At 39.4% G+C, this 22,971-nt stretch overlaps 1 protein-coding gene across 5 annotated transcripts in view; it reads left to right on the top strand.

Annotated features, from left to right (window-relative positions):
- Positions 1–22,971, top strand: part of LOC149088790 (fat-like cadherin-related tumor suppressor homolog) — a 540,044-nt gene that overhangs the window by 322,179 nt on the left and 194,894 nt on the right. For all 5 annotated transcript variants that reach the window (XM_089250155.1, XM_089250161.1, XM_089250171.1 and 2 more), the window contains one exon: positions 17,774–21,111. In XM_089250155.1, the coding sequence (XP_089106281.1) occupies positions 17,802–21,111 (3,310 nt within the window). In that variant the 5' untranslated portion in view covers positions 17,774–17,801. The remainder of the gene's footprint in view (positions 1–17,773; positions 21,112–22,971) is intronic.

Genomic DNA, 22,971 nt, shown 5'->3' with positions numbered 1-22,971 from the left:
AGAGAGAGGACAGCAAAAAAAAAAAGAGGACAGCGCAAGATTGATTCGGATCGAGGAGTGTCGGGACGGCGGAAGAGAATTACCATCCATAAAAATGGGGCCGAAATCTATCACGTGACTCATATGCGGACGGATACACGCTTTAGGGGGTGGAAAAGATTAGTATATGGATAAATTGCTTCGACCAGGAACTTTCAACTGCCCGCAGCAGGGAGGAAAAAATATCTCAAAATCTTTCAATAGATGTTAAGGCGATTGGTCCAGTAATGCAGATTTGATTTACAAGCAATATGTTATTGGTGGGAGTTGGTCCTAAGAAGTAAAATAGACAGCACGATAAGTATGAAATATATCATGCTACAGCAGAGTTTAACTATCGAAGTATGGAACAAAATGGCATTGGACCTAATTGCACTTACGCCTAGTGGTGGTAGGGCTTAAATCGGTCATTGGGAATGTCCCCGCGTGAAATGCATGGCTAGTCTATATCGATAGGGCGGGGCTGATGGTCTGAGCTCGATTTCAACATTATTGGCTTCTCTTTTGACTTCAGAGGCGCCAAGTTGAAAAGGTTCTTACAGTTTGTTCTTTTCGATAGCTGTTGGTTCTTCTGTTTCAGTGGTTTTTCGACGTTATGCTCCACGGACCTTCTTTGCGATTAAAATGAAAGCCACGATACTTTTACGCATATAAGATGAGGCCAAGGATCTTCTTTGCCAATAAGATACAGGCCACGAACCCCTTTACCGAGTAATATTCTGTACATAATCATGGAAGAGCAATAAATGAGTTGTTTTCTTACCCAACTTCATGGGACCCTCCCCCCTTTCCCTGAAATCTTAAAGACTTACCAACTTTCAAAAGTGTTCATGGGCCATCGGTTTTTGTTGAAACTTTTGTTTGTAGTATTAGGTTATGGATAGACTACTGATCAGGGAAGTAACTTTTTATTTCCTCAAGAAAAATACGATATATCGCTAATTGTCGCCAAATTTGAACAACATTGCCAGTTACGGTAATTTCTGTAAAAATCGCCAATAAACTGAAATGAAGCGCTACTGAAAATCGCAGCAATTTCACGAAAGAAAAAAAAAAGTCTGTCGAATATGTGGTGATGTATTTTCATACAGTAAGCGACTTCAAGTGACGTTTATCGTATTTATAACTAATTGATTGTTAATATTGTAAAAAAATGCGAGAACGACCAAAATAACGAGAAATACTGGTCATATGGTTACTTTACTCATTATGAACATATAAGTATCAGCATTCCATGTATTAGCATTCCGTCATTTTAAATGTAATTTTAATACAGTCGAATCCCGTTCTAACGAATACCGTTATAGCGAAAATCCGTTTTAACGAACACTTTTCTAATCCCCCAAGTAAGTTTACATTGGAACAATCCTAGGTAACCTGGAATTCCTTTATAATGAAATTTCGTTTCAACGAAGTGATTTCTCCGGTCTCTTGGCGTTCGTTATAACGGGATTCGACTGTAGTAGTTTGTGAAAATCTCCATTCTATGCATCATGCCTGCGAAAAGTAGCATACATATTTATCTAAGAATTTGAGAGCTCATTGGCTGACATTTTTTTTTTTTCTTGTATACAAATTAAGGGTCGACGAACGTAAATGAATTTAATATGTTGAAAGTTCGACGATATAAATGTACTTGATTTTTCCCGGCCCGGACAATGAAATTTCGAATCTCCCGTTTTGAACATCAGTCAGGATGGCGAGATCTGGTTTTCGTCTCGCTCTCCTATCTTGGATAAAGCGTCGTTGAAAGTAACTCTCGCTGTAAACGTAATTACATACTTTTTGTTTGTTTATTTTACTTTTCTTATTCCTTACTCTTTTCCCGACCGACCAATTTAACATTTCTCTAACTTCCAGCTCTAGTTTTGTGACACACCGGAGTTATAGCAGCCGTTTGTCATCGCTTTTAACCTTATGGAAATTGGGTTCTGCAATTTTGTTGCTGTTAGTTGTATCGGAAGGATTTTTCTTCCCTTAGTTAACTTCGACGATGAAGTTTGAATGTATATCTTTATAAGAAAGAGGAAAATTCAAATTGGTTATACCATGTGGATATGTTTAAGTGTCCCTTGATGAGAAATTCTCATCCCCTCTCGCTGAGTTGGTAATAAGCTCCTGAGATAGGACGTAGGCCTTAATTTGAAAAGAGATTGAAGCAGAGGAGGTTTGAATCTTGATGAAGTAAGGCCTCGGCCTTTTAATTCTTTAAAGTTTTAATTGCGTTTTACAGACTTGATGATGGGTTGTCCTTGTGGGTATTATAGTCTTCTCCCGTCTTCAAGGGAGTAAGGACGCGCTTTCTAGTCTTAATTCCTCTATCTTTCTTCTCCCTTTGTGTTTAAGTTCAAGCCCGAAGTTTTCCTGACAAAGCCTTCCCGTCCACAAGGTTTTTGCTACTTTGAAAGGAAAAGCCTATACTTCAGAGGTTCATTTCTTACGGATTGAATCTCTCTTTCGTCTATCCCCCTAGAGATTTTTAGTTTGCAACGGAAACCCTATATCGTGATTCTAGTTGAACTTTGAAGACCAACTTTTTTTGATGAAGGAGATAAGAATCCAATCCGTCCTCTGTGTCTGTTTCCCTGATGGCAACTTAGTTTCGGCGTGTGTCTGTGTGTGGATCTCTTATTACTTTTGGTCTTGTTTTTATCTTGCTTTTTAAAATGTTTTTTCTTGGTTGCGGTGGTCGTTGGGATCGTTGAGAGTTTAAAGTGGATTTGCTGGGCCGTATTTTGTTTTATAGCGCAGTAATTGTTTTGAGGGAAAAAGAGAAAAAAACTCTTCCCTGAACTTTTCTATGATTGATTCTACCTGAGTTCCGAATGTTTACGAAAGATGCTATGTGTATTCCTGTTCATGTTAATTAACTGAATATATTTTTTATGAAAGGCAGTTGCTGGAATAAGTTCAGACAAGGTCGTAAACTGTGGCCGTTGATTATTAGGATTTCATCTTCATACAAATTCGTTTGCTCTGCCTTGAGTTATTTCTAAACTTTTGATGCAAAAATTCATACGGAAGGAGAATTGTGGAGAGCTTAGTATTATACGTATAGTAACACTTCTTAATCTATTCCTGCCGCACATTCCTCTGGTAATTTCTAACGAATTGGTACATGCTGTAACAAGTGTTCTAAGTGTATGTGTGACCCTTACGTATGTTGTTAAGAGTTTTGTGTGTTTCGTGTTCTACTGGTGACGGTAGTGCCATCTACCTTCCATATTTTCAGGCTAAAATTTCAGCTGCATGAATTTTCGTGTTATGTAAGTATCGGCTCGATAAACTGCAGGTCCCGGTCCGATTAGCTCGCATGATGTGATGCAAAAATCATGAGCTGAAAACTCAACCGATAATCGATTTTTTTTGGCACTGAATTTATGAAATTCACTCACATATTTATTTTTCATCAGTCGATGCTATATAATCTGACAATTCATATCTCTTCCACGAACTCGAAAGTTATTCATCAAGATGTCATTCTCTTATACGTCTCTAGGAATTTAATCAGGAATCTAATATTCGTATAATTTTGGCCTTATGGAACGATATCAGCAGAAAATCATCATGTTTCCAAACTTACATCCATTTCAATTAGATATGAAGTGACGTGATTTGAATTTTTGTTTCAAAAAAAAAGCTTCCATATATCACAAAACATGAATGAAATCACGGAATTCGCCGTTAGTATTCATCTAAGAACTTGGTATTCATCACGTTGTTCCGTTAAAACCAAAAACGTTCAGAAACCTTCTACTTTCTTGAAATATTTCTAAATTTCTTCTTGCATGAAATCGCAGTAGAATTCACCGTAAAGAAGATGAGTCTTCACGTACTAGTTTCTCCGGTTATTCTGGTAATAACGTCGGTGCAACCGTTCTTTTCTGCGGAAAACATTCTCATCTTCCGTGGAAACTTCTCCAAATGAAACATTTGGACGGTTTTGTAAGCATGCAACTATGAAACAGATATAAACTCGTAATGAGGAGAAAAATATTTTATTTTTTTCCCTCCTCCTCCCCAAACGTTGTGGAGAAAAGATAATAAGTCCATTGAGAGAGAATAGAATTCGTATAAAAGCCTTTATTTCGTTTGGGACCGTGTATTAAAATACCACTTTATGCAAATTTCGTTGGTGGATATGAGTGGAAACTTTTATGCCAATGGAGCTTTTGTGTTGGTTTTAGTGGTTTTCATGTAAATGTATGATAGTCATGATCTCTTTTAAGAGAGGGGGTAGTTTTCCATCTGTGGAACTCTGCCATGAAAATCTGATGTGCAAGAATTTTCGGAACATCAGCGAATAGTTTTATAGCTAAACATATAATAAACGCCCTCTTTAACAACGTTATTTCTTTATTATACGTCAGTGAAATGTTAGACTCACTTATATAACGTTAGAAATAGCTCCGCTGTGACACAGTTTTATCGTTTTTACGGAAGGGGATCATTAAAATCAATTTATAAAAAGAAAAAAATTCAAAATATGTCAGGATACTGTAGACTCACGATTATCCGGCTCGCGACTTTCTGGTCTCCGTACTATCCGGCCTAGTTAAAAATTGATACGTAATGTTTCTCCGTGGTTCCAAACTACAAAATAAACAGGTTTTTGGGATGTGGCTTACTAGGTAATCTCGACTAATGAAATCTCTGTGCTAGCCACACATGAAAACCGGGTCGGTTTTGGGTGGAATTCAGCAGAAAGCCGGGTTTTCCTAGGAGCAGGTTACCTGCACCGTGTGCAGCGTGAAAACACTGATTGGTGAATTTCAGGTTTTTAACCAATCAGCGATTTCACGCTCAGCGCACCGTAGAAAACCTTTTCCTTGGAAAATCCAGCCTAAGTGGAGGGGCATTGCGTCGTTGAAGAGGGCCGAAAGGGAGAAGCCTTCAGTCATCTATCTACATTAGGAACTTTTAAAAAATATATAAAAACTGGTAGTGTTTTTACTCTTTTTTTTATCTTAAGCTCACCTTTTCACTTATGCGCCATCAGCCATCAATGAAAAGTGAAATAATGTTAATTATTTTTTGTAAGAATTCAACTTACGTTTTACGTTAATGTTTTGTTTATTTTGAAAGGGTACGGTATGTGCTCATACTGTATGGGGCCGTTCAAGTACTACGTAAGCAAATTTTCAGCCATTTTTGACCCCCCCCCCCTTGTCAGCAAAATTCCGTCATCAGCTCTGCCCCTCTGAATCCCAGCGCATATTGGTGGGATCAGAGACGTACACGGGGGGTGGCACAAGGAGGCTCGTGCCCCCCCCCCCCCGACGATCAAAATTTATTTTTTTAATTGAAATTTCAGAAGAAAATACCTTTATGTGTTATTATAATCAATTTTTCTGTTAATTCCAATGCTATTTGAAGGCTATGAACTCAAAATTAATCTTTAATAAATTCATTGCGACCCACCCGCTCAGCCATATAATGATAAATCGCGTAAAGGCCCTTGGCCCGCAGATCAAATATGGCCTTGGGGGTTATCTGATGCGGCTTGCCCTCCTCAAACCTAATTTTGTAAAAATGAACTAAGCGGCACATTTACAGATCGCTTAAGTGTCCCGTGGTACAATTCCAGAGCATTTAAGTGACCCGTGACACATTTTCAGATCACTTAAATGACCCGGGACACAGTTCCAGAACACTTAAGCGATCCGTGACACATTTAGAGATCCCTTGAGTGACATGTGACGTAGTTTTAGAGCACTTAAGTGGCCCCCAGTGCGGTTTTATATCACTCAAGTCACCCGCGGCATATTCTCAGATTATTTAAGTGATCCGCGACGTATAATTACGGTTCACTTAAATGATGCGTGGCCCAGTTCCAGAGCACTTAAGCATCCCGGATACATTTCCAGATAACTTTGATCCGCGAAACACTTAGAGATCACTAAAGTGGCTCTGTAGGACACTTATCAATGGGGGGAATGTTACTTCAAGTGTGCCCACAAACTATAGAAAGGTTTTTCTCGTTTTCGGCGCACCGACTAAGATGCAATTAAAAATATTTCATATTTTCATAAAGGTTGGTTGATGACGTAAGCATCATTCATTATTGTTATTTACTTAATCATCAAAGTTACTGACTTATTTTTATCATTAAAAAATATTAATAATTATTTTTTTTTCAAATTTACTGGTTTTTATTTTTATTTTCCTCAAGCGGCCGCGGAGCACCGCAACTGAGCTCTTAGGGCTCCGCGGAGCACCGGTGATTTATAGAACTCTGGCCTATCCTTCTTTTCTATTATCCGGCCCATTCTTCCTCCGCATTAGGCCAGATAGTCCAGAGTGTCCTTTAATTAAAACGCTGCGCATTGGTTGTGCCTAAACTTTTTCTCGAATTTGAATAATTTCAATATAAAATAGGAATTTTAAAAAAATATCTCGGTCAATATAACGGAAGACTATCGATTTATCTGTTTATTTTTATCGTAAATTTCGTATTGATCGCGTACTTATCAAACCTCCATCAGTAGAATTCAAATAAAATTGAATTTTCTTTTTGTTTCTTCTTGAAGGAATAGGATATATATTGAGAATTTGGAATCCCCTTTCCGCAAAGCTATTAAAAATCTCTCTCGAATTTCCTCGTGGTCTTTTTCGCTTAGTCGACTCAAAAGGTAGCTTAAATCGGAATCCTTTTAACAACGGCTCTCTTTAATTAGTTTTCCTAAGGAATGATGGATCGCTGGTAATGCCGTTACCAGAAAAGTGTGTGTCTCTCTCTCTCTCCAGCTTTCCTATGTTCCTTCTTAAGAGTAGAGAAGTATGTGTTGTTTATGGTTGAGAGTTCTGCACATCCACACACACACAGTGTGAGCAAAATCCTTAGAAAAGGTGCGACACTTTGCATAAATTAAGTACTTAAAAGAGGAAAGTGCACCCCCCTGTCCTATTTAAAGAGTTATAGGAAGGAGAGAGAGAGAGATCTTGTTGTGGAAGTGAAGTATTGCCGTGAAGAAGGTCATCAGTGGCGCGTTAAGAAATTTCCATAAAGTTGTGTGTGATAAATTCCATAAAAGTCTTTGCTGCGAAGAAGTAGAGGTATATTCTATTAATCAATTAATGCACATTAGTATGCACTAGAACTTTTCGTCTCTGTGTGTGAAATTTGTGATGATGAGATACTTGAAGTGGTGGATGATTTCTTAATAATTGAGAATATTTTCAGACTTCATGCGTGAGATGTAACAAGTTTATTAGACCTACGGGTAATTTTCAGGCAAAATTGGATGCACGTGGAGTACAGGTCCACTATTTGTCACTGTCGGGGTCGCCAAATCTTTCGAATATCTTCCCGACGAGCCGAAATTCAAGACATTGCATTTGTTTTACACTATGAATGGACAAATCCCAGGCGCAAGGTCGCCACACCATGGCAACTAATAATTTGGTTTCGGAGCGCCTAAAATATTTTTATACAGTAAAACCTCCTTTAACGGCCACCTCCGAACAACGATTTCTGAGCAGCGGCCACCTTTGGACATGGAGTCGGAAAAAAAAAATACGCATATCGCTGAAATAAGAAAAATTATTTTCAAGATAGTTTTTTTTCTCCCTAACTGTATGGAGAAAATAAATATGCATGCTTTCTTTTTCTGGGTGCAAATGCTCGACGGGTTCATTGAAGGCAGAAAAGGGTCACTCAAGTGATCTGTAAGTTCACCGCGGGCCTTTCAAGTGATCTATGAATGTGCTGCGAGTCACTGAAGTGATCTATGAATGTGCTGCGGGTCACTGAAGTGATCTGAGAATGTGCCTCTTTGTTCATTATTGCAAAATTAGGTTTGATATCACTTGCCACATCAGATTACTCCGACGCGTTATTTAACCCGCGCGTCCTGGATTGAACATGTATGGTCTAGTTCAGTGATTCCCAACGTGGGTGTTAACGCCCCCGGGGGGCGATGGAATGGGTGGGGGGGGGGGCTACTAGCCCAGGGGTGCTTGAAGCTACGGTTATAACATAGTATCCTATGGGTTAGATTGCGTTGGAGGGGCGGTGTGACAGAAAAAGTTGGGAAACTATGGTTTAGTTCTAAGTTTCCCAACCATGATCGTCCCGAGAGATCGCCCTCGTCTTCGGAAATTTTTTTCTCCCATCGCCCCCCGACGCAATCTAACCTATAGGATCCTATGTCATACCTGTAGCTTCTACCGCCTCCCCTTCCTGGAGCATTCCATCGCCGCCCAGGGGGAGTTAACGCCCACGTTGGGAGTCACTGGTCTAGTTGACCGTGGGGTAGAACAAAAAAGTATTTAGGGTTGCTGATACAATGTCTTGGTCCATATCCGGTTTTTTTTTCGCTCTCGTTTCTGTTGCGTTGTATCTCAGCATTGCAAGCCTGCATTTTAGGATGCCAAAATAACGCTGTATTGATCGATTAATAAATTATAATAATATTGTAAATTTAATAATATATTTTAATGTAATAAATTGCATAATTATCGTAATCAATTAAAGAACTTATTATCATTTTACATGTTATATAGATCGCAAAATTTACTTGTTTTTCCCTATTCAGAATAAAAAAGGCTATTCCTAATGTGGGCGAATTTCCAATAGCGGCCACATTTTCATGGTCCCGTTACTGGCGTTTTATTTACTGTATGTGATTACTAGCTCGGGTTAAAGAAACACGCTTGGCTCCTAAAATAACTGGTTTGAGCCTAGAGTGTTTTCTCCAGTTGTCAATCCCTGTCTTACATCACTTCATACCGTATTCATTATTTCAATGCCTAGCGTTCTGGACAGTATTGAAACTTTGTGTAGCTAACCGTACTGTACGTCGAGTAATTTACAGATTCATCGAATCAGCAGAAAGGAGTTTTCTAAAGTATCAGTGAAATCGAATTACTATCTTTTAGCTTGATCTCGCATATAGCAAAAAGTTATTTATTTTAAATTTTGTACTTGGTATTTGCATAAAAGTGTTCCGGGAAATTTATTCGCTGGAAATCAAACAAGAACTGCTCATTCCCGCATTTGTAGTCCTGTATTATTTTACTAATCAAACGGAATTGATAAAAAAAATTGAAAACGAAAAATGAGAAAAAAAGAGCTAAAAATGAGTAAAATAAACAAATTAAAAATGATTAAAAATAAACAAATTAAAAATGAGTAAAAATAAACAAATTAAAAATGAGTAAAAATAAACAAATCAATAATATTAAAATAAAAAATGACAGGAAAAATTAAAATTTTAGAAAACAGTGAAAAAAAATTAGATTAGAACATGAAATAAAAAATAATTTACATGGGTAAAAAAATTAATTTTAAAAATCAATAAAATGTTAAATTAGAAATCAATGAAAAAACTAATTTGAAAAAATCAATTAAAAACATTAAAATAGAAATTTAAAAAAAATAAATTAGAAATTAAAAAAAAAATAAATTAGAAATTAAAAAAAAATAAATTAGAAATTAAAAAAAAATAAATTAGAAATTAAAAAAAAATAAATTAGAAATTAAAAAAAATTGAATTAGAAATCAATAAAAAAATAAATTTAAGAAAAATATTATTTTCATGCTAAATTGTGCGTCATTGAATGTTGTCGTAAACCTTAAATGGTAAATTTTTCCTCTTTGCAAAAAACTTCCGTATTTATAAAAGAGAATGCAGCAGCCGTTGAAAAAACATGCCAGTGACACAATATATAATTGCTACCGAAACAATACTGACTATACCATTAGAAAACTTAAAACAGACCCGTAAAGACTCAGCTAAATTTATTTAGTTGTGAAATTCATAAATAATTTCATTAACTTCACGACCAATCAAAACTTCACCTCATTACATAATTTTCACAAAATACCTCCCCTAATTTAATCTACTTCAGTATCATCGCAGCAATGATTTCTCCAAAAAATATTTCCAAACAACGAAAATTCATTATTGAAAAAAATATATATAATAGTTTATACTTATTATTATCAAAGAAAACATCCGTGTTTTTGATATCCGAAATGTAAATTTTAATGAATTTTAAGTCGTATGTAAATATCCGAGGGCCTAAAATGTTATTGTCCGCATTGTGCTTTCTCATTATTTTCACACTATATAATGAGAAAAATATAATATTCTTATACAAAATAACAAGTATAGGAAAAGATTTTTCTTATTTTTTTCGTAATTAAAATATTTCATCAGTAGATAAATACGTTTACGGTTATTTTCCCTCCAAAACTAACCTATTAGCTTTTACGTGGGGAAAAAAAGCGCTTTTAATAATTTTTTTACTCCTAAAAACTCATATTTTTGCCCTTGCTCGTTCCCCTCATCACCCATTTCGAACTTATATACTCATGAAAAGAGTCACATCATCATAAAAAAAAACGAATATAACATTCTTTTCTTCATATGTACATTCATTTTTGTAAGAACGGCACTGAATAGTGATAACACACAGTAATAATAATAATAATTGCATATTCTTGAAGAGGGGCTTGATAGAAGAAGCTCGGATAATCGCTCATTAGTGCAGATTACGAATCTTATTCAGCCGTTCGACTGAAAAATTAATCTCCTCGGCACGTGAAGAGAATGTTGTTATTCGTGAAAGAAGAAGAGACCGAAATTAGTGTATGTATGTATGTATGCAGATGTGGACGAGTGTCTGACGTCTCTGGTACGAACTTCTTAGCATCAGGCGATGCGTAATAATTGAAATTCGTGTCCTTCAAAAAAAAAATGGCTTTTTCCTTTTCCACTTCTCATGAAATTTCCATTCGGTGTAATGAGCTTTTCCTCCTCATAGAATGGTCACCGAGAGTTATTATTATCTTCCTACATCATCCGTATTCAGCGAAGGGACAGAAAAAAATGGGAATACGCACATTTAGTACGTATTTTAATGCATTTTACGTTAATAAGTACAAAGTATGCGAAAAGTTCGTGCCTCATTTTAAAAATTTATAAAAAAAATCAGCCAATAGTTATAGAAAAGTGTAGTTTGCACTAAAACACCTATCATAGCGAAGAGAGATTTTTTTTTATATACAGGGTGGATGTCCTGTAAGTGCTGATGCTGCCTTTATCTCATCAACCGTCCGTCGTAGAGGTATGATTCCAATTTGAAAAATGGTCAAAAGGCGTTTTACCCTGCACCAGATTTGAGAGTGAAAATACAGTGTCACAAAATAAGAAAATCTAAATTTTTATATGGTCCCCTTGTCCTCTAACTTTCAATTAGGAAATTGTTGCCCCTGTATCTGTCCTGAGCCCAACAGAAAAAATTCGATGTTTTTAAGCGCAATATTCGCCGAGATATTTCAATTTCAAAAAACCGGAGCAAAATTATGAAAGAACAGAAACAAACTAACGGACAATGCTTCTTTCCCTCATTTATGATGCACTTTCCCAACTTTTCTCCAATTTTCGAATTCAAATATCTCAAAGAATATTGCACTCAGAAACATGAAATTTTTTTGTTAGCCTCAAAAGAGGCAACGACTTTCTGAAGTTAAAGTACGGGGGAAAGCAGTATGAACATTTAGATTTAATATTTTGTTGTGCACTGTATTTTCACTATCAAAAGTGATACAGAGTAATTTTTGAACTCCTTTTGAGCATTTTTTAAACTGAAACTATACCTCTACGACGATCTGAAACTATACCTCTACATTAGCACTTACGTTGAAAAAAAATGTTTAAAATTCCACTCGAAGAGACTCTGTTTTATAAAAAATCAACACAATACACTGAAATCTCCCTTGAACGATACTTGATATAACGATATATCCCTCTACAATGCTTTTTTTTTTTCGAATTTTGTTTGGAATTGCCTGCATACTAATGTTAAACTCCTGGATACAACGATATCCTCTATTACGATAAATCCTTCCATAACGATATTTTTAAGAGATTGTGTGAAATAACTATTTTTTTTTTTTATGTCGCTCAGAATCGTCTCGAATTTATGGTTCTAATTAATGGTATTATATTCCGTCAATGGTTTCCATTCCCCCAAGAGCGTCCAATAACTTCGGTGTTTTGCAACGCGTGATCACCGAAAGTATTGATGGAGTTGTTGGTATATTGTCGATTCCTGTGGGAGGCACGAAAGTGCAACACAGTAAAATTCTTTACAGGGACAATGCATCGAAATGAATTTTAATTATTCCACCAATCGAATTTTTGGTGGTGAATAAATACTTTAAAACGCGTTTTCTGATGGTAATATCAACGCGCGCAGTTCAAGAAAAGATGCCAACAACTGCATAGATTTGGTGGCACGTTGTGACAATTTTGACTCTCGAAATAACGATAATCCCTCTACAACGAATTTTCCCCCTTGGTTCACAGATTATCGTGATTTCACTGTACATAAAAAGCGACGAATATGGTGTAGATAGCAGCACAGCGTATCAACAACATTTGCAAACTTTTTTTTTTAGAATCCAAGAATGAGCTGTTTTGCATTTCGCAATTCTTGTTTGCAGCTCGTTGCTGAGCACGATGAAGTGCAATATGAAATTGTTGCCTGCTGATACAGTCATTCGTGAAATGGAAGAGCGATCTGCTGTGGTTGGTATTTTGAAACAAAATTTACTATTAAAGTTCACAGACAGTTTTATACCATTTGGGTGTGTGCAGATTTAAACCCCCCCCCCCCCACGCCCCTGATTTCTTCTTGTGAGGATGTATCAACGACAAAGTTTACGCCTCGCCTGTAAACAACACCGAGCAACTGAAGGCACCCTTGAGCTTAGGCGGTCAATGTTAACGGATACCAGGGTTGAAATTCTGTACCGTTTAGATTTCTACTTGGCTACAAAGGGTGCTCATATGAAATGTGCTGGTTTTATGTAACGTGAGTCCGAGTACACATTAATTAAGCACTTTTTGTGTCACATTCTATGTATGTTTAATCCTCATGTGTGTAACCAACATTAATGAACCGCCGAAGGCACTTTTAAGCGGGGGGGGGGGGAAGGATTGCCCAACCTTTTCAGTGCGCAGGGCCAGATATGCTGCAATTCTTCCGCTCTCGGGCCAGAAACTTGGAAATACGAGGGTGATGTTTTATCTGCATTTTACAAGGCATTTCCGTAATCGGTTGTCCCATTTTTTTTTCCTTCATATAATATGACCTGTTTTTTTTCCTTTGTTTTCAACGAACTTTAATTCTTTTATCAAGAATGAAGATTATTTTCATGACATAGCTTGACGTCTTTGTCAATTTTTTTTGGCTTTAATTGGGCAATTTTACTTTCGCTTGACAATTTTTTGCCTATACTTGGCAATTTTACATCCTTTTGACAAGTTTCTTGGCTATAATTAGCGATCTTTGACTTTATTTTTTTGGTCGTATTTGGTGATGTCATTGCCTCAGACAATTTTTTTGGTTGCAGTTATCGACTTCGCTTTCCTGTGGCAATATATATATATATATATATATATATATATATATATATATATATATATGTATAGAAAGAGAGAGAGAGATATGTTACCGCTAAGCTCGAAAGTTGGTAATGTGCACATTATCTAGCTAATCTGCAGATATATATATATATTGTGTATATTGATACTTTCCTACTCGAAAACCTTTCGCGGGCCTGATGGAACCTCTTGGTGGGCCGCAGGTTATGGTTAAAGCCGGGTTTTCCTAGTAGCGGGTTTCTACAGCGCGCGCAGCGTAAAAACGATGATTGGCCAAAATAACCTGAATTTCACGTTTTAAACCAATCAGCGTTTTCACGCTGCACACGGCGCAATAGTTGTACTCCTAGGAAAACCCGGCTTAAATCGAGTTTTTTGTGATACAGCGCCGTCTATGAATAAAATCTTGAGTTATTAGTTTTAATTGATGCAAAAACAAAAAAAAACTCTACGTCTTTTTTGATGAGCATTTTTAAAAACCGGACTTTTTCACACGTCATTATTGATTGACTTTTCTCATTATTTTTCAAAATGTGTCAGGGATTTATCATTCACTCTGTAACAAAACTATTTTAAGATGTTACGTATTTTTATCTTTGTATAATCATAGTGTTCAATTCATCAAGTACTGTTACATAGCATACTTATCGGCGTCGTTCAGATGGTGATATTTGCGATTAGACACGCACTGTTACTATTGGGCAACGATGTTATACGTGTGCAGACTGGAAAATTTTCCAGACATCGGAACGTAAATGAAAATTCCAATTTCCCAAAGGTATATAAGAAAGAATAGAAATGGTCGGGGGGATGGGGTGTAACATCCACCGTCAAGAAAACAAATATGTCTCGTAGTCCTCCGTAAATGATGTTCAGTTGTCTAATAGTTTCTGATACTCATTGGGAACTGGGAACACGAAAGGAAACGATAGGTCATAAAGGTTAATTGCCCGCCGGAAACTCGTTCACATGTATTCACTGCTCACTGTACACCCCTTTTGTCCCTAATCCACGACCATTATCTAGCATTCGATATCATTGCGTGGTGTTCTGTGTTAGACTAAGTGTGCACAGGCATACAGCTTTTACGTCGAGGTAACGTTCAGGTAACGGAACGGACAACCCCCTCCCCACGTTCTTCGTGAAAGGGGTTCCGTACGTGATGAGCTACCATGGATGGTCATTTGGGAAGATAATTCGGCCATATACACAGATATATTCGACCAAATATATGGGTGTGTACAATGTACTATTATAGAGGGGAGAGAGAGAGATAGTGGGGTTGTAGATTCGGTGGAGATGCTCGTACATAGACACGGTTATTCTCCATCCCTCTAACAGTTAATGGATTAACAATTGTAACGGCTCCTCCTTCACCCTTCAACCGTCTATCTAGAGCTGAAAGCAAAGGCAATTGGTTAGGTCAACTCGGTGTTAGCCCCCGACTCTAGTTGCTGCATGTGTTTAATTTTCCAAATGACTATCGTATACGTGTGTGTATACCCTCGCTCCACTCCCCATTTTCTCTTGGACACACGTTTCCGCAGTTCGTGGGGATTTGCGATGGAAGTGGGTAGCGATTTAGGGTTATTCCAGGTGTCTTATCTTTCCGTGGAAATGGCCATTGAATCTCATGGATTCGACCAGCATCCTCTTTTATGGCTGCTATCTTCGCGAGCCGACAGAGCATTTCCACAATTACGATTTTATTCATTTCATATCATGGTTAGATAGATAGACAGGCAAAACCACTCAAAACCTCGGACTGGCACAAAGCAACTTACTTCCTTTACCTCAAATGTGTGTCGGAAAAAAGTTAGCAAAGATTTATAACCGTGGCTCCACGTGCTCGCAAATATCAAATCACTCGCGTCGTTCTCCCATGAAGTTGATATAACGTACAGGCCATTTGACTAAAAATGGATAGCTGAACCCAATGCCCAGGACAGGACCAGAACTACGGGGAGGGGGGGGTGCAACTGCCCCGGGCGGCAAATTTTAAGTGAAAACAATGAGCACCATTATAAAATTATCGAATTTTAAATTAAGGAGGGGGGGGGGGGAAAATCCTAGTTATGGTCCGGCCAAGGAAGAAAAATTGCCCGTGCGCCCAGTAGCATATAAGGGCCGGAGACCGTTTGATTTCAAAAGAAGCGTTGAAAAGGGTAAGAGCAAGTAAGAAGAACAAGTTGACATGCTTAAGTTGGAGAGATTCGAGAATGGTCTAAATACACAATATATGCAAAATATATACAACGCCTCCACTATGATGGGAAACGAGTAATTATAGCCCCCTTCCACAGTGCTGGGCATTCACATTTCAGTTACTCATATATAGTATTTACATTATATAAATACAAAACAAAAACACATCCTGCTGAGTCACATATGGGAGGGGGGGGGGCTAGATAGACATCAGGGACACATCTAGGTACCACTTCAAGGAAAGAACATCTATTTAAATTAGATTTTGGATACCAATTGAACGTGCGTATCAAGCTATACGGATATTCTCACGATGAGAAGATACAACATTCCTACGAAAACGTACAGTTGAGCGTGCAAATATTACTATGATGGCAATACAATTGATAATGCGAAAAATCAACGTATTGTAATTAGAAATAGGAAAGAATATTACTGTGAAGGCAAAAGTAATCTCAGGTCTCCAGTGCTGGATTTGAGAACCCGCTTCCCTGATTTTCCAAAACCTCACTATCCTGACGCCTTACCCGATCGCGACATCACAGCCCTGGTAAGATTTGTAGCTTGGCTTTTAGTGTATGATGCACAACCTCCACCCCGCGTGCCAAATAATTCCCGCGAAGGAGTTCAGTTCCGACCAGTGACAGAGATTCGCGCTAAAAAGGGATCTTTTTGCGGCCTTGTCGCTGTCCTCTTCAATCTTCAACCGGAATTTGCGCGCTTTAAAAGAATATGTACTTAAGATAGTTAATTGAATATTATCTCTCAACAGGAAGGGGGGGGGGGATAAGTCGCTAAGTGCCCCCCGCTTAGGGCTCTGAGATATTCAAATGGGCGATGGGTCGGAACCCAGTTATGGAAAATCCATGGCAAGAAATCCATTTTATTTGTAAAAAGGGGCCACTTTGGCGAGGGGAAATACAAAAACTGAACATGTTCGAAGTGGAGATGACTCAGGGACATCTTAGAAGTGTCGTAGTCCCCTGGGCAAAGTAATGTTCTGGGAGCATTCCGCCTGACTGGGATCGCCAACATTTCAATTACCATACGCTAGAAAACTATGGTACCAGATGTTATTATCACGGGTCTCCCTCTGCACCTGAACAACCTGGGATCGTGTGACCCATCTGTTAAGACGGCTTTGCCACGGATAGAAAACTTGACTGGCCCTTTGATGAACTACGCTTGAGTTATAGCTCAGGCCGTTCTGATCATCTGGATGTGAAGAAGTAAGAGCCTCTAGATCTAGATTTTTGGTTGGGCCAAAATCAATCCCTACATTCTAGCTACATTGTAGAAATTTAACACATCGTGATTGGCCGAAATGAGGGATGAACCATTTCACCATGAGTGAGGGATCACTCATGGTGAAATTTTTGCTGGCGACGTTTAACAATAGATATATTTAATTGTGCTCGAATCCGACATCTACCGTTGAAGTAATGCGTATGGTACGAGACTGACGTACCGAAGGTTGTGTTCGTTTCGGTCTGAAACCATCCAATTTTTTTTTTCCCCCATCTTTGCTGTCATTTACTGATTTACTAAAACATGTTTCCATTTTGTTTCTGATTTAATCAAATGCGGTTCACGTGCATCGAGAAGACAGTAATTGCGGCTCGCGGAGCGGGGGCCTAGCTATCATTTACTGATTCAATAAAAGTGCTTTCATTTTTCGTAATTGAACTGTGAAATTCAGTTTAGCCCAAAACTCCGCCTCTCGTGACGTCTTGCTAGCTTTTTTGTTCGCAGTAACCAATCACCGGCGTGCTATTTCTATAATGTAGATAGGAATGTAGGGCTCGTTTATGAGCTGCCCGGAACTAAACCCCAATCAGAAGTTCGAGAGTTGCTGCATTTATTATGCTTCAGGTGTTATGGATTTTACAATATACGTAGCTTGACAGAAAAAAATAGTATTAAATGAGTGGTGCCGATTCCATATCTGATACAAAAAAAAAAAGTTTTTCAAAAAACGCAAACTGTCGTGCACCGGGTTAACCCGTAGGTATGGTTTTTAGTCAGTGTTTATGAGATATGTATTATGTTTTAGTACTGTTTTTGAAATATATTGAATCAAATGTACTTTTAAGTTAAAGGTGTTTTCTTACATTTGTTTTCTTTTCTTATAGGCATGTTGTCCTGACCATAGCATTGTCTATGGCTGAGATCCGGCTGTGGCAGGCCTGGATCGCTGCCCTGCTCTTGTTGGCGTTGCTCCCCCGTGAACTTCCGGCGTCAGACACGATAGAAGAGGAATTGTATTTCACTAGGCCGCTCTACAATCTGACCATCCCCGAAAATGCTGTGGGCAAGACGCAAGCGACGCCGACCGAGAAGATGGGCATTTTCGTGACCGATCCGTCTCTGGTGGTGCGTTACAAGATCGTCGCGGGAGACCCGCTGCGTTTCTTCAAGGCCGAGACCAGATTGGTCGGAGATTTCTGGTTCCTGATCATCAGGGTGAAGACAGGTAACCGGAATGCTCTGAATCGGGAATACCTGGATACCTATCAGCTGACGATACGTGCGAGTATCACGTCACAGATGCGGCCGCAAGTGAAATTGAAGGCCCAGACGGAAGCTATCGTACACGTGACAGATACGAACGACATCACGCCTTTCTTTTATCCCGAGTCTCATTACGACATTACCGTACCGGAAGATACTCCGCTTCACAGGAACCTCCTGCAGGTCAGCGCTTTCGATCCGGATCTGGGAATCAATAGCGAGATTTACTACGTCTTTGTGGAATCCACCTTACAGTTCGCTATCCACCCGACTAGAGGGACCCTGTCTTTGACAAGACCTTTAGATTTCCAGAACCATCCCTACCACGAGCTGACGGTGATTGCTGAGGACCGGGGTGTCAAGTTCCGGGCTGCAGACATCACTGTCAATTCTGCAACCATTAGGGTTAAAGTGACGCCCGTCAACCTTTATCATCCCGAGATATTCATTAGACAGTTTCCTCAGTTACTCACTCCGGCAGATCCGAATGTTTACGCCGTGGTGCTGGTGCAAGACAAGGACCAGGGTGTTCACGGTGAGATCGATTCCCTGGAGATCATCAGCGGTGATTCGGAAGGTATATTTCGCATCACGCAGACCTCTGCCAAATCAAGCGAATACAACATAGAGCTGGATCATCCGCTGTTTCGAACCATGCACCTCCCAGACACTTACACTCTCACTTTGAGCGCCAAAGACAAAGGCATACCATCCAAATCCACGACCCAAGTCGTCACCATCAAGATTGCTGAAAGTAGGAGTGCAGCGCCGTCGTTCAGTCAGGCCGATTACGATGTAGAAATCGAGGAAATTGCTCCACCCGGGTCTCGCGTTATCCATCTAGACAGCAACTCTCCGGATTCGATCGGCGTCTACTTCAAGATCGAGAGTGGCAACGCGAATGGTACTTTCAAGATCCACCCTAAGACCGCTCTACTGACGACCGTGAGTCACTTGGATAAGGAGGCTCAACCCTACTATTCGCTGACGGTCAGCATGGTTGACAACTCTGTTCGTGGTCTCAAACGCAAAGCGACCGCCATCGTGAATATCAGGGTTCTGGACAACAACGATAATGATCCGGTTTTCAACGTCACGGCCGATACTGTGGTTTTCGACGAAAATAAGCCGGCCGGAAGCTTAGTCCATACGGTCTTCGCTTACGATAAAGATCAAGATGACAATGGTTACGTGACGTACAGCCTCGCCAACTTAAATCCAGTTCCTTTCACCATGGATCCATTCACAGGTGAGATTAGATCAACAGAAGTTCTGGACTACGAGACCATGCGTAGAGAATACATACTGAAAGTCCGTGCTTCAGATTGGGGCACACCGTACCGCAGGCAGTCGGAAATGACACTGAAGGTCAAGTTACGAGACGTGAATGACCACAGGCCGCTGTTCGAAAAGATAGGCTGCAACGGTATGGTCTCTGATACGGCACCTTTATACACGGAAGTGATCACTTTATCAGCTCTTGATTTCGACGATGGCAGCTCTGTAACCTACAGGATGACCAACGAAGATCCCTGTTTCAAGCTGGATAAAGTCAAAGGTGTCTTGAGGGTCACTTGTAACTTAGCAAAGCAAAACTTTCGAGAGAAAATCATCAACGTCTCTGCTACCGACGGCACTCATTTTGCGGACGTCATCCCGATACACTTGAAGATCGTTAACAGCAGGGGTAACCAACAACTTGCTGACAGAGGTGCTATCCTGGATTGCAAAGACGTTGGTGTTACGGATCGTTTTAGGAAGCAATTGAGTCAGGCGAGGGCGAATAACCAGAACAACGACGTGACGGAACCGACGCCTACGAGTTACGCCGGCAACAAGTACCCGCCTGAGTACTCTACAGCCCTTCCCACGGAGGTGTGGGTCAACGAAAGTTTACCGGTGGGATTCGAGATAACTGTCATGAAAGCTCGCGATAAAGATAGGGGCTACAGTGGCCAGTTGGTGTACGTGATATCTAACGGCGATGACTGGAGTTATTTCAAGATCGACATGTACACCGGTCTGTTGTCGGTGCACAAGCCACTGGATAGGGAGACGATATCCAGGTACGAACTCAATATCACTGCTTATGACCTCGGGCAGCCACCGTTTTCCGTATCCCGTACGCTGGTCATCCACGTAGGTGACGTGAACGATAACGCACCCACTTTCGAGAAGAATTCTTATAACTTCGTCATCACCGAGAACGTTAAGAACGGTACCAGCATTGTTCGGCTGAGAGCCACCGACAGCGACGAAGGTATCAACTCGGCCCTGACTTTCTCTCTGGAAACCGATCTGGACGAGTTCAGCATAGATCCTGTCAGTGGTTTACTCTCTGTTTACGGTGCCGTCGATCGAGAAACTACGGATTCTTATCACATCAAAGTCCGTGTTCGCGACGGTTCCATCGACCACCCACTATCTTCGACCACGGTAGTGAACATACGGGTCCTTGATGTGAACGACAACGCTCCAACATTCAGCCTTTCTCAGTACTGGGTGAAAGTTCGCGAGGATCTCCCAGTGGGATCGGTGGTCATGATCATGTCTGCTAGGGATCCGGATCTCGACGACGGAGGTCGGATCACCTACAAGCTGTCTTCGAACGATCATTTCTCGATTGATCCCCTCATGGGGGTGATCAGGTTGTCGAGCGCTTTGGATTTCGAGAACATCCAGGTCTACGACCTCGTCGTGTCCGCTATGGATTCTGGTGAACCGCCCCTTTCTTCGCAGGTCGCTCTCGTTGTCGAGATCGAAGATGTCAACGAGAATATGTACTCTCCTGTCTTTGATGACGTCGTGTACGCTGGAGAAGTGCGTGAGAACCAACCGAAAGGCACTGTCGTGATGTCAATCAGTGCTGAAGATGGTGATGGCCCGGGCATCAATGGACAAATAGTATATTCTATTAGTGACGGCGATGGCATGGGATATTTCACCATCGATAATCAAGGTAAGCTACTTTTTTAGATCATGTTACTATGTAATAATAATTTTCCAGGTCTTCCCCCCCCCCTCTCTTTCTTTCTCGCAAATTGCGCGAAATGGTTCATTTTGATGTGGCCAAAATACAATTCTTCAATCGGAAACAAGCAGTAGATGTCTAACAATCAAACACTTGTATTCGGTACTCCTTAAAGTAAGTAATCATAGCAATTGCAGAAATTCTATCTTATATAACAGTTATCAGTACATATTATGATGAATAAACTTTACACAATTTTGCAACATGAAAATTAAAAATATATGGTTACCTATCATGCGTTGTTCATTTTCATGCTGCACACCGACTTAAAACCAATAAAATTAAACTTGAATAATATGACCTGTAGTTTCAGTTTTATTCGAAAGAGGGCAGCAGGTATCCCAACGAAACGTGTTTTTTTTTTCTTCTCTTGCATAATAATAAATCATGTTATTTTTAGACTAGAAGTTTCGCTAATTATAAAACAACGAGCAAAATGTAAGACAAAATTGGACACCGTAGTGGGTTGACTGCCGGTAGATATCATATTGCCCGTCAGTTTCAAACCATCGGAATTTTTGGTTATTGTCTCACTTGTTTGGCTATCTTTATAAATATCGAAACGAAACGTTAGTGAATCAGAAGCGAACCAAAATCGGCCAGATGTTACCAGGCCTTCGACGTTGGCCGTTCATCTCTAATTTAACGCTGCCCAGTGGCGACTTTTGCTTTTGTGGGAAGTATAAGAAATGAAACATGTTTTAACTTTACATATTCATGTTAATGATTCTTCCGTATGTCGTATTCTTTCCCCCTGAGAAAGACCACTCGCAATAACGCCAACCGCAATCCTTATAACCCCAATGTCGCCAATAAAATAACGACTATCATAGAGCCAATGGCACTCCATGATCCTAACAGGAAGACACGATAACACTTAGGCCCTCCTCACACGGGGAAACTAAAATCGAGCTCGAGTTGCTTCAACTTGAGAGTTGAGTTGACTAGAACGAGTTGAGTTGCCCGTTCTCCCTCACACGGCGCTACTAAAAAAATATTCAAAGCCCGGGAAACTGAGTAAAAACAGCACAGTCTATAGTTTTCCTTCTTATCTTCCGGTAGTATCTTGTTAACCGGGTTAGGAAAAATCGAAACAAATAAATAAGAAAAATAATTTCTATTATATGTGAAATTGCTAAAGAGAATTTCAGCTCACAGGTAAATACAAAATTTCATTATTTAAATTGATATCATTTTGAAACGACAATAAAATGGTAAAAATTAGATAATTTTTTAGTATAATTTCATGTTTCATTCGAAAAAAAAAATTCGCAATAAAATGTCTGTTTTTCCTCTATAAATGTGCCTTTCAGTACCTATATATGTTGGATTTAATATATTTTTATTGTTTATTAGTTAAAATATTGTCACGCAGAATTTTAAGTAGTTTCATGAGATGAAACGAATAGTACTAATAGGCAAAACTAGAGACAAACAACACAGGAATTGTTGTTTATGTTTCAGGGAATGATTTTCCCCGAATACTCCCACACACAGATGTGCGTGTACGTGACCTAGATTACAGACATTCCAAGCAAGGGGGAAAATCAGGGACCATCCCTATGGAACACGTGCTTGTTTAGGTACATGTAAAAGTAGACAGTATTTTGAAATTTTCTGCAGGTTCTTATCCAGGGCCGTCTTAAGAGCAACATGGGGGCTCCCAGCCATGTATTTTTTTCCTGAGATCCTACTTGGCAAATTCATTTGGTTATTCCTGAAATTTTTTACCAGATATAATTTTTGTGACGCTCCATCTTCTTTTGAAATCGCCCCAGCGGGGGAGTG

This window comes from Pholcus phalangioides, unplaced genomic scaffold (genome assembly GCF_987345545.1).
Source record: "Pholcus phalangioides strain wild (caught in Gottingen) unplaced genomic scaffold, Ppha-v1.0 ptg000003l_1, whole genome shotgun sequence".
Taxonomy (NCBI): domain Eukaryota; kingdom Metazoa; phylum Arthropoda; class Arachnida; order Araneae; family Pholcidae; genus Pholcus; species Pholcus phalangioides.
Note: the sequence above shows the minus strand (reverse complement) of the source record. Positions and strands in the feature narration are given on the sequence as shown.